Here is a 22,967-nt window from a genome sequence, read left to right on the forward strand (position 1 = left end):
GAATGACGTGCTCCATTATAAAAAGAACTGACTCCGATGAAAAATTAAGCTTGTGTCCCAGCAGCCGCTGGTCTCTGAGTGGATTACAGGGCCTCAGGGGATGAAGTTCAGCCTCTGATGTTGATGACTGAGAGGAAGGAACAATCGTAGCTGGTCTGTGAGTGATAAACTTATACTGAGTGTTGATGTCGAGACCATTTTCTGTTTGAAGATTCACTTCTCTGAGGCCGTACAGAAGCTGAGGTTCAGCTCTCATTTGTACTTCATTGACTTTCAGTATGAATTCTGTGTGCTTTGCTCCGATAAGACTGGTAACACTGCTTAAGATCCGAGTTAATTAAACTTGTGAATATTTATTTAGGATCCTGAGAACCACAGCGAGGAAGCAAATCGCAGGAAATTGGAAAAGGACAAGCCAAGAATAAATTAGTTCAACAGACAATCGCGGAGGATATTTTAGAAAAAAAGTGTAACTCAGGTAGTTTCTTTTGTCTGTAAAATGTCATATTCTACCATATTTACCTATATATTTGCATATATATGGATGTATTTATGTGTATTCGGTTTGTATGTTGTATGTTAATGTTTGTTCATCTGTCTATGGAGCAGATTCTGACTTTATGTTGAGTTCATGACTAGTTCTATTAAAAGATCATTAATACTCTTTATTTGCATATTTGTTTTAGGATTGTGCTGTTTGTAAAAAGAGAATCTAAAAATAAAGTATAACTACAAAAAAAAATGCTTTTGTTTTTATCTACCTTAGGATTAGCTGACTTTGCTCAAATCTTCTCTCCAATGTAAAGTGTTCACGTTGCCAGTGACAAAACTCTGTGTTTGGGCAAACATCTTAATCCCAAAATCAACCTTTATTTTAACCTACGCCTTAAAATTAGGAGTTAACATCAGAAGGCGCTGCTCAACCATGAGGTATTAAGAGGTTAGGGACAAAGCACACCTGCAAAGCTGGAGTTGACATGAAACAAAAAACGCACACACAAAACAAAAGCCTCATCCAAAAACCACTTCAGAAGCCTTTCTTCATGATCCAGGGATGTGGAGCAGATCTGAGAAATGGGAAAAGTCCCACGTGAAAGCAACAGGCTTCCACAGAGCACATTAGCATTTACTTGTGTTTGAATATGATTGAACTAATTACGCCGGCTTGTTGAGACGTTAAGTGAGCGTAAACATTCGGGGTTAGAACAGGCCCCCACAGAGATGAAAAACCCTCCACTTTCATCCATTCGCAATTAATCAGCATCTGACTCTGCAAACAGACGCAGACGCTTGCTCTACTGCCTCTCCTGTAAGTACTGACTGACACATGAAAGCAGGCAAATTTGCTCCCAGTTAGAAGATTAAACGGCAAGCAAGTCAAATCTGAGCTGATACAGCAGAAGGACCTCAGACGTCGACACGCAGGGAGGCTTCTCACTGTCCTTTGTGAGGGCGTCAGGGCCTGTTTCATTTCCAGGTGATCATACCTGTACTTATTTGTGTTCATAAGAAACATTCATGTGTTTTTATGTGAAAAACAAAGAGATCTTTGAGACATGACAGAGCAGCAGCAGTCAGTGTCTGCAGGCGCTGTAAGATCAGATACAGCGTTGCACAACTTGCTAGTTGGGAAACACATGCAGCAAAAACTTCAAAGCGTTCTATGAGCAGAAAAGCCAGGTTATTTCAATTAGTCCTCAACAAGAGCCCTGCTTCTTCTTCCCCAGCCGGACCCCCAGCTATCACTCCCAGAGATCAGCCCCACGAGACCCTGTCACTGTTTCCTTTTAACTCCCCCCCCCACACACACACACCACCCCCACCCCCCACCCCGAAGGTTTTTGTTTTGGAAAAGGAGAAGTGAGTCAGGTTCAAAGCAGAGGAGAAGACTACGGGGGTAACATGAGATGACGGTCCAACCGATGGGGCACGCCGACGCGCCAGACGATGCATGTCTGCTGGGATGAAGTGGAGATGATTCTTTATTTCTGAGATCCAAACAGTAGTGCACACACAGAAAACACCACCAGATAAACATGGCACAATATGATTTATTTATTTTCTCACCGATTTTTAAAACATTTATATTTCCACTCAATGGCTGGCTTGAAATACAGATAAGTAACAGTGCAAAGATTCAGAAATCAGGTGTTAATCTAGTGCAAAAAGTTGACCTCTCTGTAACATTGGTGAATTTCTCTGCTTCAGTCACTCAGCAAAACCCTTCGTTTGAGTGAAAGCTGCGAGCCCAAACATCAGCTGCATAAGAGTTCAGAGTTTTTCAACCAAAAGAATGATCAGGTTCACTTCACACTTGACATGAACATGAACACATCTGGTCCCATTTTAAAGTGAACGGCAGAAGGGAGTGTTGATTGTAATGATGATATCTCCATGTAGTATTTATACAATTCTCTCTCTCGCAAACATCGGACATTCAGTCATGCAAAACGGGGATACAAAAACAATCATGGCATTTTTCCTTTACTTCAGCGCCCTCACTCGTCACCCCATGCGCCATTTACCACAAGCTGGAGGTTTTCCAAACTAAACAAGAGGAAAAACATGAGGCCAAACAACAAGCTGGAAGAATAACGCCTGAGGTTTTCCTGATAAGGTCAGCAGGTCAAGAGAAGACTGAGTGAATGTGATTTCCAAACTTTCAGCTCTAAACATATTTATGGCCACAGACCATGTAGCTGATCCATAATCCAAAAGGATTGATGGTTTAGCAAGTCTGTTCTTGGATCCCCATCTGGTCTGGTTTCTCTTTTCGCTCTCTGAAAACACAAATGAAACAAGAGTCACTGAAAAAAACTTTAAAAACTAAGAAGTGAAATTTCAAAAGTTAGTAAGAATAAACACCCTTTTTGCTATTGGATCATCTTCTTTCCAAAGATATTTTGGGAGAAAAAGCCATCCAGACTGTGTCTCCTGCTGCTTTATGAAAGTTGAATAATAGAGAACACTTGTTTAATCAAAACTAACCGCAGGAAACATGTCTGGTAACCTTCAGGGCAGGGATTATTTTCAACTCGGTTCCTAATAACAAGTGTTTTATTGCTCTTATTAATAATTTTATTAACAGCTAATATAAAAACAGGGAAAACTGTACAAAGTCCCAACATCGTATCGGAACTAAAAAAATGCATCAGTGGCTTTTGGGGATTCTCGTAGAGTGAAGATCAAGTGGATTGTGTCCTGTATTTGATAGGGGGGGGGGGGGCACGTTAGGAAAGACTCGCTTCAAAGCCATTACGAACAGAAGGATCACAGCAGGTTTCAGAAACATGCGGAAAGATGAGAGTGAACCTTTCCTTTAAGCCCTATTTACAGGAGATCCATTACACTGAGGGGAGGTGGGATGTCAGTGAGTTTAATCCCATCCGGAGCACATATGTCCATTTAACAGCGTTACAAATAACCATCCTTTTCTCACTACACAATCAGCCTAAAGAGTACCAGGCTTCTATAGTAAAACCACAGTTTCTCTGATAATGTTAATCGAGTCCAAACATGGATTGTAACAATAGAAAAAAATAACTTGTGAACGTTCAAAAATATTAAGCTTTAATACGTTAAAAAGGTAGAATTTCATCCTACGGCGAGAACACCATCAATGAGTAATATAATGAGAGGTTGATAAGCAGCACTCATCCTTAAACAATATGTTATTCTCAATCGTTTTTAAGTCATGTTTGATTGACTACGGGAATTTTCTGCCGTTTGGTTTTGAGACGGTTTCTAACCGTGTTTCCCATCTCACACCTTCATTTTACACGCTTCTCCCCGTTCAGACAAAGGCCCCCTCAACCTTTCTGACGTTGTCATACAGAAGAAGTGGAGGAGACATGATGGTACACGCACACACGCACACACACACACACACACACACACACACACACACACACACACACACACACACACACACACACACACACACACACACACACACACACACACACACACACACACACACACACACACACAGACTCACATATTATGGTGTAATGACTTTCTTACTCCTGTGTTGAGCTGCCAGTCAACGTGTTGGTACGTGCAAAGTAACCCTAGATGTGGAAAGTACCCCTGCAAGTCTTCCACGCATGGAACAGAGGCACAGCAGGCCGCTATCTAGCTGTCGCACACACACGCACACAGTTGTTGTGTAGTATCACTGCTTGTTTCCTCCAGACACACAACCCAGACGTCTGAAATACAGTAAGACCCCTGCTCGATGCTACTTCCACCCTGCTCTGCCTCTGATGTTGGAGAATCGATGTGTCCGCACTTGCCGGTGGGAGAGTGTGTACGCATGTGTGTGTGTGTGTGTGTGTGTGTGTGTGTGTGTGTGTGTGTGTGTGTGTGTGTGTGTGTGTGTGTGTGTGTGTGTGTGTGTGTGTGTGTGTGTGACCACTCGCTCAGGGAATATGTAAGAAGTCTCCCTACACATTTTTCAGCTACTGTATGTGCAGGATCCGTCCTGGCTGTGTGTGTTCTGGGTCTCCAGCCTTCGCATGTGTATCAGCATGTTGTCAGTGTGAGATCACCTCCCTCACATCTGCAGACCTTTTGACACTCTCTGCCTCTTTTTACACCTGGCCTCCTGTGATCAAGAGAGGGCAGGTGTGCTCGCTCCTTTCCCTCAGAACTTGAAAACACAGCAGTTTCATGGGACGCCTGATCCAAGAGCTGCTGGGAGCCGCAGGTGGCTCTTGACTCCTAATATCCATCTTTTTCCTTCCCTGCTGGAGTTACAGTGGGGGAAAGCCCAAATGAAGTCTATGAGGCCATAAAACAGGCCTTTAATTTGCTTGTATATACCCAGGAGCTAGCGCTTCCATTAGCCTCTTGTTTCTCTGGACTGCAGTCATGAGCACGACCCCACAGGGTGTATGGGTTTATCTCGTTTGATCACATCAGAAAGGAAATTTATGAGTAATGGTTAGGAGGCTGGGACACGTTGGATATCAAATAAACAGGTGGGATTCATTGCTTTTGTGAGTCTCTGCGAGCACAGCGAAAAGGTGACTTGGGAGGAGATGGGAGGGGAAGAAGACCTCCAGCTATGTGCAAGATAACAAGTACTTCCAATTTCAAACATGTAATCTATTCAAAGACAGAATGAAAGATATACGAGTGGCTGGAGGCCTACCAAACAACAACAAGCCATTATTTGTGTCTTTATTCGGAGCGTCCTTGACCTGTGGAGACCTTTTCATTGGTACAGTGTACTGAGAGGGACGACATCACGAGGTTACAGTGGTCTTTAGTTTGATTCTACCGTAGAGTTCAGTGTTATTTTAAAGTTACAATCCATAAAATGTACATGCAAAACCTTAAACCTGTTTTTTAATACAAACATTGAAGAAAGCTTTTTATTGTATGGTGTCAATATAGTAGTTTTCCTGGAGTTATTCCAGCGCAGGATTTATATTCCATTAAACTGAGAATGTTTTACAGGGAACAAGGCATCAACATGTAATCCCTCTATGTCATTTTATCACTTTGAAATGCATGTAGTTACTGCTGATGCTTCAAATTAAAAGTGGTCAGCTGGTAAAACACGAGGAGGCTTTTATTGTGAAGCTGCGACAGGAAAAACAATTTCCTGTCAAAAATGCGTTTATAAAACAAGACAACGGTCTTTGTTAGCAGCAGGTAAAAGGCTGACGACAGTGAAGTAACTTTTCCTTCCGTTTTGCCATGTAACGAAAAAATAATTTATCATCTGAAACTATATTTCAGCTTGCTGGGCATCACACTTTTCAGTCAACCAGGAACTCAAAAGACTAAAAGAGGCCAGTACATGAGCTAAAACAAAATAATTATATGACTGGTGAACTGCCAAATTTCATATTTGCATATTTCATGTTTCTTGTTTTCTACATTTTGGAACAAAGAGATGGAGAAGGTCAAAAGGTGTGAATTTTGTAGCACAAGAACTAAGGGATTGATTTTTCTGTGAAGTGAACCGTGTAACCCACCTGTCTTGTTGCCTGTTGTGTCGTCTGATCATCACTCCCGCTGTGACCAGTGCTGAGAGGGAACCAACAGCACCAAGAACAAACCCCACGTTGTCGTCTGTGAAAATCACATCACAGTATTAGTCACTGTTATAAGCCATTGATCCTTCAGAACACAATCTGGATCAATGCAAAGTCAAAAGGCAACCGGGAATGCGCTGATGTTAGGAGAAACACCGTGATGGAAAACTGAAGAGGAAGGATGTGCAGCAGTCCGAGCTTGAATCGGGGTACGGCTGAGGTTGAACATGCAGGATCAGTCAGTTTATTTGAAGGGTAAACCTTATATTTTAGTACAAGTTAGCTTTAACACCAGTAGTCATGCAGGTCCTCGTTAAATCAGCCTGCAGGCTCGTTAGCTCAAGTACCAACGTTTTTTACACTTCACACTGAGAGGAGACAATTTCCCTACTTCCAGCCAAAACCAATCCATGTCGCTACAAATGTCCAAGACTTGGATGCAGAACCACTGGTGTCAAACTGCTTGAAGCCTTCGGCATCAATGTGACGAGCTGCACTGGAAGCGTGTGGATGACTGACACTCAGTCAGTGTTAACGAGCATCTTTTTCCTTCTGATCATCCCACTGAACTGACCAGCATTGATCACATAGTAGAGCTCCGGGGAGCAATGGCACTGCTTTTTGGAAGCATTTCATTTCCAGCGATCAACACATGACAGACATCATGGTGTTCGACTGAACGGGTTGAAGCAAAAAAAAAAAAAAGGTGTTTCCTATTCATTTGAAGATGGTAGTGAATATCACCAATCTGTGTAATCTGTACCTGTAAATAAATGAAAATATGTTACCAATTAAAACTCTGAAAATTCAAAATTTCTAAGTTCATCATTGTTCAGTCTGGTTAAAATACATTTTCCAGTGTTTATCTCCCAAAGAAAATGCAAATGAAAAATCTGTTTACTACACCGAAACATCCCCGAGCTACACTCTTATCACTTGAAGCGTTTCTTAACATAAAGGTTTTTTGTTTTTTTTTATTTGACAGAGCTGTTATCATCTTAAAATAATTCTGTTGATCTTTATCTCCGTGGTAACAGTGGATGTCTCTGTTCAGAGCTGTTGTCATCGGATGTGTGTAGCTGTCTCACTTAATGTGATGGCTGCAAGTATTCTTGGAACTGGAAACATGTGTCAACCTTCAGTCATCAAATGTTCCACATATAAACTTGAGAAGCACCCTGTTGCATAAACACAACAAAGCCTGGTAGTTGCCAATTAAAACATGACTTCAGTCACTGCATGCGCATTGTGCCTCAGTCTATTCTCTTGAAGGAGATCAAGAATGTAAAGTCTACACAGCAGCAGCGGTATGCCAACAGCTAACCTTTTTGGTGGTCTGTGACTGTGGGGCATGTGTCTGTTTATATTTGTTTTATAGCACACCTACATCAACTCCATTTAATTTTCCATCTTGAGGCGAGTCTATTCAATTCGGGTGCTTTGCATATGTAATGTCAGACATCAGTGCTGTGTGTTAGTGCTTTCCAGCATGTTTGTTCTTTCATACCCTCACAACAGTTAGATGAGTACCCTTTCACTGACACCTGACACGCTATAATAACTTGATGTTTCAACATCAATGAATTTATATTTCGCCTTTTTTTCATACAAAAAACATGATAACCTTCAAGGTTTCCTACAGGTTTGGTCAAATTTGCATTTGTGCTTTTAAAACCACTTAGACCAGAAAAATATGACTGCATCAACCATTTATCCATTTTACTAACACTCCTATTTTGTCTCCTGTGCTTCAGGGTTAAGTAGTTTTTAACATTCACAAGCTGTTCCCACATACTCTCTGATAATTGCTTCAATTTACCACTGCATATCATAGAGAAATGAGCTGCAAGACATCAAGATGATTTATAGCCACTGTCTATCCTCATTGGTTTTAACGGTGCTGTTTTCTGAAATTAACCCAGAATGTTGGAAATGGCTTTAATAATGGTCACCTGTCCAGAGACCATTAGAGACATTTCAGAAGTTGCACACCTTCAAGTAGCATTTTTTAAATTTTTTTAACAGATATACTCAGAGATACAGCTTAAAGATACAAATTAAAATGGACTTCATTTGTAATTATGGCGAGGAGGTGAAAAGAATCACAAATGGGCAGCAGGAGGTGACGGCTGAACCAGAAGAGGCCGAATGAACGCAGGTTCGTCAAGAGGACCCTGGAGCGTTCAAGAACTGTTCAAACCTTTCTAATAAAACCTTTTTGTAAAAAAGGAATGTTGCTTCATGCCTTTGTTTTCTATTCAACGACACCAGAAAAGATAAATATGTTAAAAGTAATTTATTATTTCATTTTTCACTCATTAAATCCTTCTTTTATCATGATAAACTTGTAGTCGTAACCTAAAACAATAGATTGGATTGCTGAAGATGAAGCGTCGGGACCGGCTGCACATGTGATGAGAAACAGCCCTCTCATTCAGATTTACACCTCACCACAGAGAAGAAACAGCCCTCAACAGATACGTCAGTGATCTGCGCATGAGCACAAACTGACTGAAAATGCAATTCAAAATAAAAGAAAGAATAACAAAATATAGGGACAGTGTGAGGAAGCCTGATAAGAAGACCTTCTTAGGCAGAAACCTCCTGTATGTTCACTGATAGAAAAGGCCGCAGACAAAACACTGAAGAGTGAGCAACAGGATTGATCTTTAGGTCTCAAGCTGCCCCTGTTGGCATTTCAAACCTCCTTCTTCTACATAAACTGCATTTGCCAGAAACTTGTGTCTCTCTCGGTGCTCAGCTGCTCTACCTCAGGGGAATCTGAGGACAGATCCACAGGCAGAAAATTGAGTGAGGCTTTGTCTTGCAACACACGTCACTTCTCCCCGTAAAAAACACTCTATCCCTTTCTGGCAGCTGTCACCTTTCCTTTAATCACTTTCTTCTCCTCTACGCAAGCAGCTCTGTTCATATTATGAAGCCATTAAGGTGGAGTGGACCTGCTATTTGTATGCATCTGATACTCGACCAAGGATCTTTTTTTTCTTCAGAAGACCGTGGAAAGGCACAGCTAAAGAAGAAATCTTTATGATCTTCTGCATCTCCTGTAACCCAGTGGGCGCTTAGATCAAAAACACTCCAAGGATTTTTCTACCTTAACTCCCCCCTCCCCAAACACTCTAGTCTCTTCAGAGGACCAAATTGACAATGATCATCACAATACACTGCACCACTACTGCTATTTAAAGTCCACAATGATTGAAAAGCACACAAACAAGTGCAGCATGTCCCTTAAACAGGTGGTGCAGGATGGGGCAAATTCATACAAGGGATCCATTTTCAATGGAGGCGACTTCCTGTTCCTACGGCTGACAGGCGCCGTTTAAACAGCGCCTCATTAAAATGTGACTTAAAGAAGAAGTCAGACTGGATGTGGTGTCATTTGTTGTTCGGCATCTTAACCATGACTCCCATTCTGTGGCTGTTCAGCCAACACATCATGCTGCAGTGATTTATATAAGGGGAAGGCGGGGGCAGGCGTGTGTGTGTGTGTGTGTGTGTGTGTGTGTGTGTGTGTGTGTGTGTGTGTGTGTGTGTGTGTGTGTGTGTGTGTGTGTGTGTGTGTGTGTGTGTGTGTGTGTGGGAGAGGGGGGATCCATCAGGGCATTTCAGGGGTGTATTTAGTATTGTTTACTTGGCTGGAGGTCACGTTGGACTGGCAGAGGTAACAGCTCATGCAACACCTGCCATTGTGCACCGCAGGTCATGTTGACAGTTGTTATCTCTGATTTGTGTAATGAGAGTGTGAGAGCAAGTGTAATCATTGTCACATACTGTAGCTAAAAAGGGCCCTGGTTCTGTGTGTGTGTGTGTGTGTGTGTGTGTGTGTGTGTGTGTGTGTGTGTGTGTGTGTGTGTGTGTGTGTGTGTGTGTGTGTGTGTGTGTGTGTGTGTGTGTGTGTGTGTGTGTGTGTGTCTGTGTATACACAAATGGACCTAAAAGCGCACGTTCAATCAGGAAGACCGTCTTTATGTTCGGTTCTTCCTCACTTCATTCTCCCTGCTTCTTCTAATCACCTGACTGTGGCCGTTTTGGGTAAACCAATCAAACTTCACCACTATCTCAATCAGCCATAATATTATATAAAATTGATTTAGTTTTTATCTCTACACGCATGTCAGTGGTGCTATATTTAGTTGATCATTTTAACACTTATTAAGATGGATACTTTCTAAACATTCAGTCTGACAAGTCCCTGTGGGTATGGCTTTATATTTAAGTAGTGTGTGACAGTATGTTGTTGTACATACTATATTGACAGGTCGGCTTCAACCCTATTAAGACAGCCAGAAATCAGATCACTGTGAGAAGGACGAAATCATCAATGAAGGAAAAAAGTAACAAAAACCTCACCTGGCTGAATGACAAACATGTCTGAACTCTTCTGCACTGGATAACCGAGTTATAAAACTAATATGTTTGCATAATGAATAAGTTAGTGTCAATTATTTCCAGCTGTGACCCAGCAGTTTACACGGGCCTCCAAATCTGATCCATGAAGTCCATTCATCTCCGATCACTATCGAGAGGAAGTCTCTGTTTACAGCTCTTACAAGGAGAGGATGGAGAACTGGAGGGAAGCCAGGAAGGGTTGAAGGTAGAGGTGGATCGCAAGTCAAGTGGCTTTGTTTCTCTACCTCCTCACTTCACTGAAGCTGATGCATCAGTGAAGAGAAGCCTTAACATCAATGGAAAATGAGATATGCCACTAATTTCATCCAGTCTTACTGTCACTGGAATATGAACGATTAATTTTGTTGTGAATACTTCACACTAAACAGTGGGACAAAAGGTGGCATTAACCTGCTCCGCCACACGAAACACTAGGAATTCAGTGGGAAATACTGCCACCTGATGGCAACAGCTCATAACTACAACTGCACTCATTGAGTTCATGGTTGGGGTGATGAATGAAGTCATTAGTGGGATCCAGGTGGTTCTAATTCCCAAACAAAAAGCCAAGACAATCCAGGTTCAGAAGTTTATAGCTTTGTTGCCGATGGTTTGCATGAGCGGCCAAGAGAAGAGTCTATTTAATCTTTGCTTTCAGAAAGACTTCATGAGAAGAGACGGATTCACAAAGTCCGTCTCATGTGGAAGATATACTGAATATAAAACATGTGATGGGTTTACTAGTGATAAGTTAGTTTAAAAAGTACTTTTCTAAGTCATCATGACAAACTCTTTCCCAAGTATTATCAATACTACTAAAAGTTTGCATGAAAAAACAGACAACAGCTTTTGTCAAAATTATGACAAATGTTTTTTGCATTTTTACCTCAGTCTAAATTCTACTAAACTTATGGCAGTGACAGTATATAATGAGGCATGTTGCATTTTAGTTTGACTTCTTACCCTCCATGCAGCCACTGTTTCTTTTGGATCAGTACACTACAAGGCTCAACTTCCAGAGCGGTACAAAGCCGTTAAGATACGTAATCCAGGAAAAGAGAATTCTTTTTTGCAAATGTTTTATTGACATTTGGTATTTGCGTCGCCGGAGGAGATTGTTTTGAAATGTCTCCGTGTTTAAAGACATAAATTTGATCAAATTCACATGATCCTTTTAACTACATCCGTGTGTGCAACAAACTTGTTTGTCCTCTGGGTTTGATTTCTGAAATCATTGCTCATGACTGCAATGTTGTCTCTCAAACGTCTGATGTAAACGGATCAGTGAATGTACCACAAAGAAGAGTTTTAAGAGTTCTATACAATCTTCTATAAGACAGAATTGTGTTTATAGGTTATGGAGGATATCACAACATTGGTGCTCTCCTCACACACATTACAGTTGAGTTCATTTTCTCAACACAGACAGCTATGTGTTGGGTTTCACTTGACAACCAACCTGTAACACAGTAGGGCTGCTCTCCTGTCCAGGTCCCATCATCCACACAGGTGCGCTCTGTTGAACCGTACAGTCTGTAGCCTTCATTGCAGCTGAAGCTCAGAGTGTTTCCCTCCAGGTAATGTGTCCCATTCTTCTTCCCATTCTTGGGTGTGGGAAGCCAGCCACAAGACACCACTAAGGGACAACAACACGTACATATTAAGACCACTGCTTTTTGTTAACTAGTGACAATCAAATGTTTCTGAAAGATAAGCAGGTGTATGAACATGGAGAAAAAACTAATGCTTCTGATTCTGTGTTATAAATGACATACTTCCCTTCATACACTAACCAGTAGTGCTCTTACATGTGAGGACTCTTGTTTGTGTCGTGCAGGAATTTTGACAGGGTGGTGTTGTTTTAAATCGCACACTGCCGTAAACACGTCACTTGCCAACATATATGCAGCTTTAATTATTTAACCAAAAATGAACACGCTTTCGTTCCCTCTTTAACACACTGATTCTTCTGTCCAGCACAGGCAGTGAAAAAGAATCACTTTTGTTCTGAGTTCAGGAACAGCTGCAGCTTCCTCAGACATCTAAATCTGACCGTTCTTTATGTCAGTGGCCCCGCCCCTTCCTCTGCTGTCTTTGTTGGACTGTTTTGAGTGCATCATCCTGGTACTCTGCATGTTTCTGTACTTGACAGTGTGAACACACTGATGCACCTAAAATAGTGAGTGTTAGAAAACAAGTGTGCCATTTGGAACAGCATTACTTTTGTTTTGTGCACTATGAGACTGCGGTGTATGATCATTTCTAACCACACACACTCTTACTGGTGTTGAATGTTAAACTTTCAGGTATTCCATTATTTATTCAAAGACAAAACATGCACACAAATTATGCTTTTGCAAATTAACGAAAAAGACATAAACACTGTGTCACTATGTCAGCAGGAGCTGATGATTAGAAAAGAGAGCAGATGAATAGTTGGAGAGGACTCTTGTTTGTTGTTGTACCTGGCTCCAGGGCCTCCGTTAGGGCCTGATGGCTTTGGAAGGCCCTCAGTGTGGCGTTTCCTGCTGCAAGGCTCCGAGTGGTCAGGGTATCATATTTACAGAACTGCGCTCCTTCTCCAAAGCACAGCGTCAATATGTCTGCTAATAAACGGTCATCAGGTCTCTCAGGTAGAGAAAAGGCAGGAACAAAAGCAGGGTCGTGGCTCGGTGGGAAATAGTATGTATCCAAAAGGTACTTTGAGTCATATGTGAAAAGGGAGGACTCCTTTGAAATGTTCCCTGTGGATAAAAATAAACACACACAGAACAAATGGACATTATTTTGGATGGTAGGTTAGAAACACTAGTTTCGAATCTCAAAACAACACAAATGAATGTCAGTAGTAGAAGTCATGACACGATGACCTCATGACAGAGCATCAACAACTGCATTAGTTTTTACATTACCGACACATACGTCGCTCAAAGTTCTGCCAAATACAGTGTAAGCACAACGTTTGTAGCTGTACTGTATAAGAATAGGAAACGTAGAGTTAAAAAGAACAGAGTAAGGAGCCCACTACACACACACACACACACACACACACACACACACACACACACACACACACACACACACACACACACACACACACACACACACACACACACACACACACACACACACACACACACACACACACACATATGTATGCTGCACACCTGTTGCATGCTCTATGTATGTATGTATGTATGTATGTATGTATGTATAAAGCGTCTTAAACATGATTGCAGAGGGACAGTTGGTTTGAATCTGACCAGAGATCTGCTGTGTAACTAGCAGGTTTTGAATATATTTTCTTCTATTAATTTGTTTCTTTTGTGAGTAATTACCTGCTGTTAACTAAGATTTATTTTTTAGGATTCATGGCTGCCGAGTCACTGCAGGGTTTTTTGTTGTTATTTTGTTTATTTGCTTGCTTAACTGCCAGATTGTGATTTTGTGTGATTTGCTGTTAAATGTCAACCAACCTGATGCAGAATCCCCATTTTACTCACAAAATTACATTTTTGAATAATAAAGTATTGTATTTCAATATAAATCCGTTTTTCTGTCACATGTGCGTTGGCACCATTTGAAGCTGTTTCCTGTGGTTATGAGGCTGTTGCTGGATGAACAAAACTCCAAGAGATCCATGCAGGACCTCCACTACATGATGGTTTTCTTTTGACTTGCATTGAAAAATGTCTCCCTACCAACACTAATATATAAATGAGTTCCTCTGAGCTTACTTTGACTGTTTGTTGCAGTTATACTGAACACATGCTTTCAGTCAAAAGTGCATGAAAAGACCAGGTTTGGAGGAAATGTGCTGTAACTGAAACATTACCATCATGTATGTATGTGGTCAGACCCCAACTGTGTTGAACATGGTCACAGTTCCTGATATGGCTTTATAATCTGTTAAAGATGAGCTGACGCTGAACACGTGCGTCGTTTCTCAATGTGCACTCTGAGGGACATTTTGTCATTGTTGTAGCCAAATATGGAAATCATTTATAACAGCACAATGACAGGTGATTAGGAGCAAATCATACAAGCCCTAACCAGCTCTTGTCTTTTAAACATACAATAGAGTTTTCCTCAAAAAGATGATTTCATTAAATAAGCATAATTCATATTAAGTTCAATGTATATGCTGCTTTAGAGTGAGAACTGTTTGTTTCAGTAATGTTCAATCTGATTGTTGTTTCACAAACACACGTCTAACAGTCTTTCACACTCACAGCCGGCTCCAAAGGTAAAGATTTCCTCCAGCGTGGCGTCAGCTGAGGAGATGACCTCTCCATGCCGAGTCATCAGGTCATGCGAGGGGTCAGAGTTCATCAGGCCGAGCAGACCCTGGGTGTGGTTGGAAAACTCTGCTGGAAGCAGGACAGTCACTGCCATGGTTTCTTCATGCATACGAACCTCCACACCAACACCAGAGGAAAAGATTACCGTCACATTGTGAGGACCGGAGGTGAACACAAACACTCCTGCAAGAAAAAGAGGGATTTTGTTTCAATGTTTCATTTTATTAAAGATGTAAAAACTTTACAAACCAGACAAATGAAATACATTCGAGTCAAAACCTCACAATACTTCTATAGATGACAAGAGAAGTTAAGGCTGCACTCAGCAGGACTTACATGGTGATATAGAGGTAGTCCCATTTTATGAACATAATTAATACCTGACCCGTAGCTTTGCAGCCAAAAGGATTCAAATTAAAGTATTTTTAAAGTCACTGAGGAGAAATCTAAGCACAAGATGTGGTGGCTGAAAACCACCATATCGAGATTCACAAATGATCCATGAGTTTACTGCTCAAAGATTTTCTTTCCAATTGGCACTTTTCCACAGTGCAACAATCCCCCAAAACTTAATTGAGGCTAACACGGTTGTATTTCACAGATTTCCGATTACATAACTTGATGATCCTGAAGATATTTACAGTTTCCAAACAGTCTTCTCCTGCTGCCATCAAAGTTCAAAGATGCCAAGTGGAGTCAGGAGTGTCTAAAGCATCTCACCATGTAGGTCCATCCATCTTTGTTCAATGAAAGGCAGGATCTTTTGGTTCCTCAGCACCTGAAGTTGGGCCTCTGCTAGACGCACCTCGATGACATCAGAGGCCTTTTCCTTCATAGCCACTGATGACAGCCGTGTGGCTTTGGCCAAGGTACCTTTTTGTAATTACACACTGTTAAATTGTGAAATCAACAATGGTTTTATCACCACAAAGTCAGTGCAATTTCAAATGATCCAGATGTTTGGCCTCACTGATCTAATGAGGGGAATATTAATGACATCTGGCCATCTACAGTCACTTAGCCCACGGCTGTTGTGTAATCACTTGGTGGAAATTCTAACCAATGCCGCTAGCATCTGCTCTTTATCCCCGCCTCTGACCCCGGGAGACACTGAGCAAAAACCAAAAGGGGATTATGGAAACAGACGTCATTACACCGCACCAACGTGTTTCACACACACACACAAAAACTTGACATCACTTGCTCTCAGAAGTGTGTGAAAAGTAAGACACGGTCTTGAACGCGTCTGAAGAGTGCAGGCCAAAGAAGACAAAATTCAGCAAGAAATAAAGTTGATACGTGTGAGCAGACTCAAGAGGAAGATAATCAATAATGTGACAAAAACACAAAATAGAAACGGAAAGATAAAAAAGGTCTCTGGAGAAGTCCTGCAGCAGGTTTCATCCAAACAAAGCTTTGGGGAAAAGCACGATGGGGATGAAAGAGGACACACAGACTCACCGTTCTTAAGTTTCAGCTGTTCTGTTCTGGCCTGAACACTCAGCTCTCTGTCTGGCGAAGACACAAGGTAATACTCTCCTTTGCCATTGAAAGTGTATCTGAGGCCGTCAAACGTTATGAAATGCGGATCCCCGAGAACAACACCTGTGAGGCACCGACAAACAAAGCTCTGATACACATTTGGGAACAAACATATTTATTTCTGACGTCTCACTCATCTAAAGACTTTCTTTTATAATATCACTATGCAGCTTAATGTTGTTTCACAGTCTCTGGCGAGCAGGTGGTTTATTATGAGATTTAATATATTCCTACATCTTAACTCTCAGCTACTGTCTGTAATTTATTTACTTCTCCTGTAACTAATCTGGTTTTACCTGCTGCCCTGAAGTCCATTTGAAGACATTGTGTGTGTTGAGGAACACGTCGGCAGTCAGATACAGATTAACACTCTGGCGTTTTATTTCTTGCAGTTTGCGAGGCTCCTTCTCCAGCCTCAGTTTTACCAAGACTTTGTGTTCACCAATAAATGGGGATGTTTGATGTGAATAAAATAAAATACCTGATGCACTAATGTTGTCCAAAATCATAATGCCGTGCATCATTATCTATATATATATATTTTGTGAACGTATCAAACATGTTTAGTGCATTTTTAGTTCTATTTTAGTAGTTATATATATATATATATATATGTATATATATATATTCACAAAATACATACTATATATTTCTCTTTCAGAAATCTCCTTGGCATATCTCCACGACCGTTCGTCCCACCAACTTGAAACGCGGTAGGTGTGTTGCTGGCGACCCGAGGTTGGGCCTTTTTTGCGATTTTGAACACGTTCAATATTAATTAAAAAAAAGCATAACCTGGCAGCCCGCTTTGATGGGTTGAAGGTTTGACAGAGACTCCGCCTAACTTACCAGGACCACAGAGCGAGCTCTTCTCAAGAAACTGGATTTGTCCTGCTATTAAAACACGCCCAAGTGTTTCACTTTCTAATTCACATCAGCCAAATGAAAAAAAACGACCATGTATGTAGAGTGTGTTGCATTTTACAGATGTAAATGTTCAAGGTTGTGCTAATTTGAATAAATGCATGCTTGGGTAATTTAATCTACAACAATACCACATAAGATCATCAAATATTTATATAATTGCTGTCTGTGAGAACCATGTACATAAGTAAATGTACTTTGTTAAGTTCCTCCACTGGATATTTTAAATATAAAACAATATTTTCTCGGTGAAATGACATTTAACTTACATGACCTGTTGTTAAGTAGCTAATGCTGGCATTGTTGCTGGCTAAAAGTGCACAGGCCTGAGTTACATCACAGGTGATGCCTCTCCACCTCCTCTATTAAAGGATAAAATGACATCAATGTCTGGTGACGTAGTGAAGCGTGTATTCACCTAGCACGCAGCAAGCTGTTCTTAAGAAAGCAGCAGAGATAATAACACAAGCCAGCAACCGTAGTGACAAACAAGCTATTTTCAACGGTCACTGGACTAGTTTCTTTAAATCTTTCATACAGACAGGTATCTCTACAATTATTTCATTTTCAGACATTAATGCTGACTAGACTCATAATAATCAAACAGCAAAGCTCAAGGTAGCGGAAGCAACTAATGAAGCAGATTTCTGATATCAGATTTGAATGAGGACACGATTGTCACTGTGACTGATATTGTGATTTTTATGCTGAACGTTGAATGCGGTCTGTAAAAAGCTCAATTTGACTTGGTCTCACCTGATCTTGGCGGCTGGTAGTTGCGACATCCGCTTGAAGGTCGACGGTCGTTGTAGATATGGCAGTGGTCAGACCACAGGCAGCAGTAGTAGAAACTGGTGACATCATAAAGCCAGTGGGAATACCAGGGCACCCGTAGGGGCTCCCCGTATGGAGGCGAGCCCCGATAGTGAGCCCTCTCTGGGGTGCTGCATCCAACTGAGTCTCCCGTGAGCAGCAGAGTGCCTGCGCTGTCATAGCAGCACTGCTGCCCTGATCCATGAGTAGGGCTGCAGATAAAAGAAGAAAATCACATTAAAAAGAAAATAAATGTTTATTTTTATTGTCAAAACAAAAACGTCCTCTTGTTACTCGTACCTGGCCTGAATTCCTCTGATGCAGTGGACACTACCTGGGTGATAAGAGCACACACGGCCCCTCTCAAAGTCACAACTGTAATCAATCTGAAAAAACAAAATGAAGAAAAAAATGAATACATGTTGAACAGTCTCAATCCTCTTGACTAAAAACTCGAACAAGGAAGCCGCCCTTAACACAGATCACGCTCAGCGATTTAAAGGACCAGTGCGTAGCGATGAGGTTGTAGATAAGGTGAATGTCCCACTTTTTGTGGAACCACAGAGCATTTTTGTCCCTCGTACCGTGTCCAACACATTGGCTCTAGTTTTCCAAACTGAACACTGCAGGACAGATGCTTTTCTAAAATCTGTAAATGCAGCGACGACAAACACATTCCCCGTGACGTGACTGTGAAACTTTGGCTTCCTTTATGCGTACTGTGCGCAACGTGGCTTTTTTAAAAGTTGTATTTGAATTAATATATTCGTTTAGTCCTAATCTGTAACCTGCAAACTAAGCTGTGTGTGTTTTGAAGCTTCTAAATTGTTCCACATGAACACACTCTTTGCCCCCTTTGGTTTGTGTGAATCTGGTCTCGGCTGACCAGGCTGTTGCAGATTGCAACCAACTAAATGTTTGTCAAACCATTCAGGGTCTCATTGAAATTTAGTCAAGAATAAAGAGTCAAGAAACAAAGCATGTATCCCATTTGACTGTCTTTATATTACCTTTATTTATTTTCTCTCCCAAAGGCCTCATATAATTGATCACCAAAGGACTTTGATTTTGCTGAGTCACCCACCCAGATCTTTTTCTACAGTCATCAGAACATTAATGAAGTTTCTTAAATACATTGTTATTAACGAGCCTCACCAAGCTTAAACTGGCAGATGAAATCCAACTTTAAACATGTACACATGAACCAGTTTCTTGTGAGACAGTGTTCTACTTTGGATGAGTGAACAAAAGGCAGTAAATCTGTTAAAATGACTCTTTTCTTTGTCTTGCTTTGCTTGTAAGTTATCTGGGGAAAGCACATTTGGCTATCATTACGTATTCACTAAATTCATTGTAATACAGATAGTGTTATTACTGTCACTATTATAACTACCTTGACTGAGAAACTAATAATATTAAAACCTAAAATATAAATGACGTAATATTACAGGATTAATTGTGTAGGGTGGACTCACATGAAACCTGCCTGTATCTGCTCGGGCCTGAGCCAAAGTGCACGGACAGTCTATGAGTTCATCCAGGAAGTACGGCAGCTTCTTCTCCAGGACGTCCCACTGAAGACACTTGTCCCTCGCCCAGGCTGAAGAGTCGTCTCTGAAAGCCTGCTCGAGGTGCCATGCTAAGACATGACCTCCACTCCAGAGTCCTCGTACATCCCTGTGTGTAAACAATAACCACTTGTAATTTGAATTTGCTCTTTGTTATTTATAAACCTAAAAATAAAGTTCAAACTGTGGCTCAAACTAACAATTGTTTTACTTTTTTTTTTTTTTTTTTATAAATCATTAATCATTTAGTTTATAAAATTCAAGAAAATAGCAAAACAAAAAGGCCCATTACAACTTCCCAAACAGAAAAAGCATCTTGACATAATTGATTTTGTCCAACTGAGTCAAAACTATTCACTTTGCACACATGTAAAAGAGAGAGAAGCAGCAGATCCTCACATCTCTGAAGCTGGAACCAGCAAACGTTTGGCAATCTAATCATTTAGTCGATGAATGGCTGCAGCTGCCTGTGGTCTGACCAATACTGCCAATACTGAACTCTGGAATCAATGTGACACTCACACTCTATATAGAGCCAATGATAATCAAATTACTTTTCTGTGGGTTATCCCCTCCACACAGCAGGGTTTGTGGTTTTAAAGTCAGACCAATTTAAGGGCCTAATAGATCACATGAACAAATACTTACTTTCTTATATCTGATAAAAAAATATATATATATTTTTTTTTGACTAAATATACTTTAAAAGTCTTTGTAAATTCTCTATCTGTAATTGTTTTTTATCTTTATTTCAACAATTTTACAAAGTCGGCAGCATTACGCTGAATCTGCAGTTTTACCACTATCAGCCAAACATGGGCAGAAATAATGTTCAGATATATTGAGATACTTAATGTTTGCTATCGGATACCTTGCTCCATCTGGTTTAGGACTAGCAGTGATGCGGATGTTCCCCAACTCCCAGTCAGAGCAGTCCTCTTTGGGCTCAGGGATGAAGCTGAACGCGCCGGTGTTGGGCAGCTTCCTGCCGAGCGAGTACAGATAGCTCAGCTCGGCCCGCAGCGAGGACGCTGCGTTTGTCCTCCTGTTGACCTCTCTGTAACCCCACAGCTCGACGTTCACCTTCTCTGCTCCGACCAAGGATCTGTTCCACGTCATCTCAAGCTGTCCTGCCATGTTCGCTGTGCCGTAGTGCTGCCAGTGCGTCGCATTCACCAGGGTGACTTCAAAAGCAGGGTCCGCTTTACTGGGATGGACTAACACAGAGAGGGACAACAACTGTTAAGGTGACACACAGTTAAATATTAGACATAGTGGAATTTTGTTGATCAAAAGTTTAAAAAAAATATGTCAGTATGTGCAACCAAAAGATGAGACGAGAGGAAATAACAGCACCAGACAGGCGACTGCGCCAACATGCCCCTTCAATAGAAATACAGTATTTTGTTATTTACTGTATGTTGGCAGTATTAATGACCTAATAAGTGCTAAATGTGCCATTTTTATTTAATCTTTTGACAGTGATTTGATCGTGAGATTGGAGTTCTTGTTAAAAAAAATACCAGCCTTAAAGAAGGAACTGAAACACGGTATTCACAAAAGGTTCAAATAACTTCCGACCTCGAATCCTCAATCGGTGCGATTTTTAACGGTTTGTAAATCAAACTAATCAGATGACAGGTTCAGCTACTGACAAATTCCCGAGGTGTGAAAAACCTCATCTTAACATTTCAGCAACTCACCTGACAAGTACTCTCCAGATCTGTCAAAATGAATTCCATCCGTGGAGACGTCGAACGGTATCCAACCCGTCTCATACAACAGAGGAGAGATACAGTACGCATGGCCGTCAACATCAACAAACCCCTCTCCTGCAATCTCACCTTTGAACCTGAAATGGACACAGATGTGAATTTATTTCATTGTTCGGAAGCTTTGTTCTTACTGTAATAGCGTTTCTCTTCTGTAGACTCTTATCATCAGTAGAAAAGCTATTTTAAAAGCTTCCACGCAACAAGTACACTGTCACAGGCTGACGTAAGCAGCTGCACACGGGAGTCAATCATTCAAATGTGAGTTCATAGTCAGTGAATTTAAGGTTTAACTATTAGTTATATTGAAAGGATATTGATACTGCAATATTGGAGAATGTAATATGTGATTTCTTTATACAGGCAGGCAGTATGTTTTTATATATTTGAAATCTAATAAAATTATTATGTCCTGCTGCTGTCAAGAGCAGCATACTTACTCATTATGTTGTACAAGTTTATTAATATGAAAGATTCCCCTCAAACATTTTGTGCTAAATAGAGTGTACAGTTATTGTCCCCAAGTTAGCAGAATCCTATTTGCTTTTTGCATGATTTTGGATTTAGGACTTTGTGTGTGATTTTTAGGAGGTTTACTATTTCTTATTAATAATAATTAACATTATTAGAATTTAACTACAAATATCAGTCATCAACATTTCATCATTGTGCATGTAACACAACACACACAAAAATCTACAGCAAACTATTGTCCCTTGTTGTGACAAAAACAGCACATTTATAGTATCCACTCAGTGGCCGCTTTGTTAGGTACACTTTTAAAATCCAATGCAATCCAAAACAACTGCTCGGGTTCGACCTGTTTAAAAATAATAAAGTTCAGTGAGGCATTAATGGTGTTTATTACAGAGGTTGTAGTTTGTCGTGGTGTTGAACTGGACCGTACCATTAAATTGCAACCTCAGTATCACTAAATCACCACCTCTCTGACGAAGAACTAACCATCATGAGCTGGTGTTGAACGAGATCACACTGAATTATACTGAATTGTCCAGCGGAGCGGCGGGGTGTGTATTTTACACATTGTGGACATGTAGTGGAAATAGATCCTTGATGTGTGGATCCAAAGGTCACACTGCGTGTTTCGAGACACAAACCTGCAGCGAAGGCGCCCACCAGCTGGAAGGACCAAACTGAGGATCCGGAGAGCTCTCCCACCCAGCATGGAGCTGGAGTGAGGTGACACCTGGAAACAGGACTGGTTGTAGTCTGCACAACAGTTCAGCAAAGACATGCAGGTTGCACGGCAGGAGCATTCCTCCAACACATCTCCACACTTTCCCCTGCATGTCTGACCTAGCAAAGAACAATAACAGAATTTTAAAAAAAATAACACCAACTGCTGTGAAATTTAGTAATCAAGTAAAACAGTTTTGAAGAATTGCGCAAATGTTGCAACTTGCCGCACTGCATTATTTTCTTTGACGCATCCAGTTATTAAACAATGTTATATTCAGTCTACAGAATATTTTGGAAGTAACTTACCAGCTGATTTACATGAGAAAATAAGAAGAATTACACCAAGAAAAATGCGCTCGCACACATTTCCTCTCATGTTTATCTCAC

General features: G+C 40.9%; 1 protein-coding gene across 1 annotated transcript; it reads right to left on the bottom strand.

The window, feature by feature from the left end:
- Positions 1–2,070: 2,070 nt before the first annotated feature.
- On the bottom strand, positions 2,071–22,956 carry susd2 (sushi domain containing 2). Its single transcript, XM_069716378.1, has 14 exons — positions 22,887–22,956; positions 22,499–22,697; positions 21,312–21,460; positions 20,480–20,825; positions 19,516–19,717; positions 18,341–18,426; positions 17,984–18,252; positions 16,223–16,366; positions 15,482–15,634; positions 14,693–14,944; positions 12,926–13,204; positions 11,920–12,096; positions 5,988–6,084; positions 2,071–2,780 (listed from the first exon to the last, which is right to left on the bottom strand). The coding sequence occupies exons 1-14, from the start codon at positions 22,954–22,956 to the stop codon at positions 2,729–2,731; spliced, it is 2,475 nt and encodes an 824-aa protein (XP_069572479.1). The 3' UTR covers positions 2,071–2,728.
- Positions 22,957–22,967: the final 11 nt, after the last annotated feature.

Source organism: Brachyistius frenatus, unplaced genomic scaffold (assembly GCF_029030835.1).
Source record: "Brachyistius frenatus isolate BFR_SWC_R1_liver_20210118 unplaced genomic scaffold, ASM2903083v1 Contig_156, whole genome shotgun sequence".
Classification (NCBI taxonomy): domain Eukaryota; kingdom Metazoa; phylum Chordata; class Actinopteri; family Embiotocidae; genus Brachyistius; species Brachyistius frenatus.

What these genes read in the sequence shown, in the direction of transcription:
- susd2 (XM_069716378.1), bottom strand. Translation starts at nt 22,956, where the DNA reads ATGAGAGGAAATGTGTGCGAGCGCATTTTTCTTGGTGTAATTCTTCTT. An exon ending in TTTCTCATGTAAATCAGCTG is followed by an intron (nt 22,698 to 22,886) that starts GTAAGTTACTTC and finishes GTTCTTTGCTAG; the next exon opens with GTCAGACATGCAGGGGAAAG. An exon ending in CCTAAACCAGATGGAGCAAG is followed by an intron (nt 19,718 to 20,479) that starts GTATCCGATAGC and finishes GTTTACACACAG; the next exon opens with GGATGTACGAGGACTCTGGA.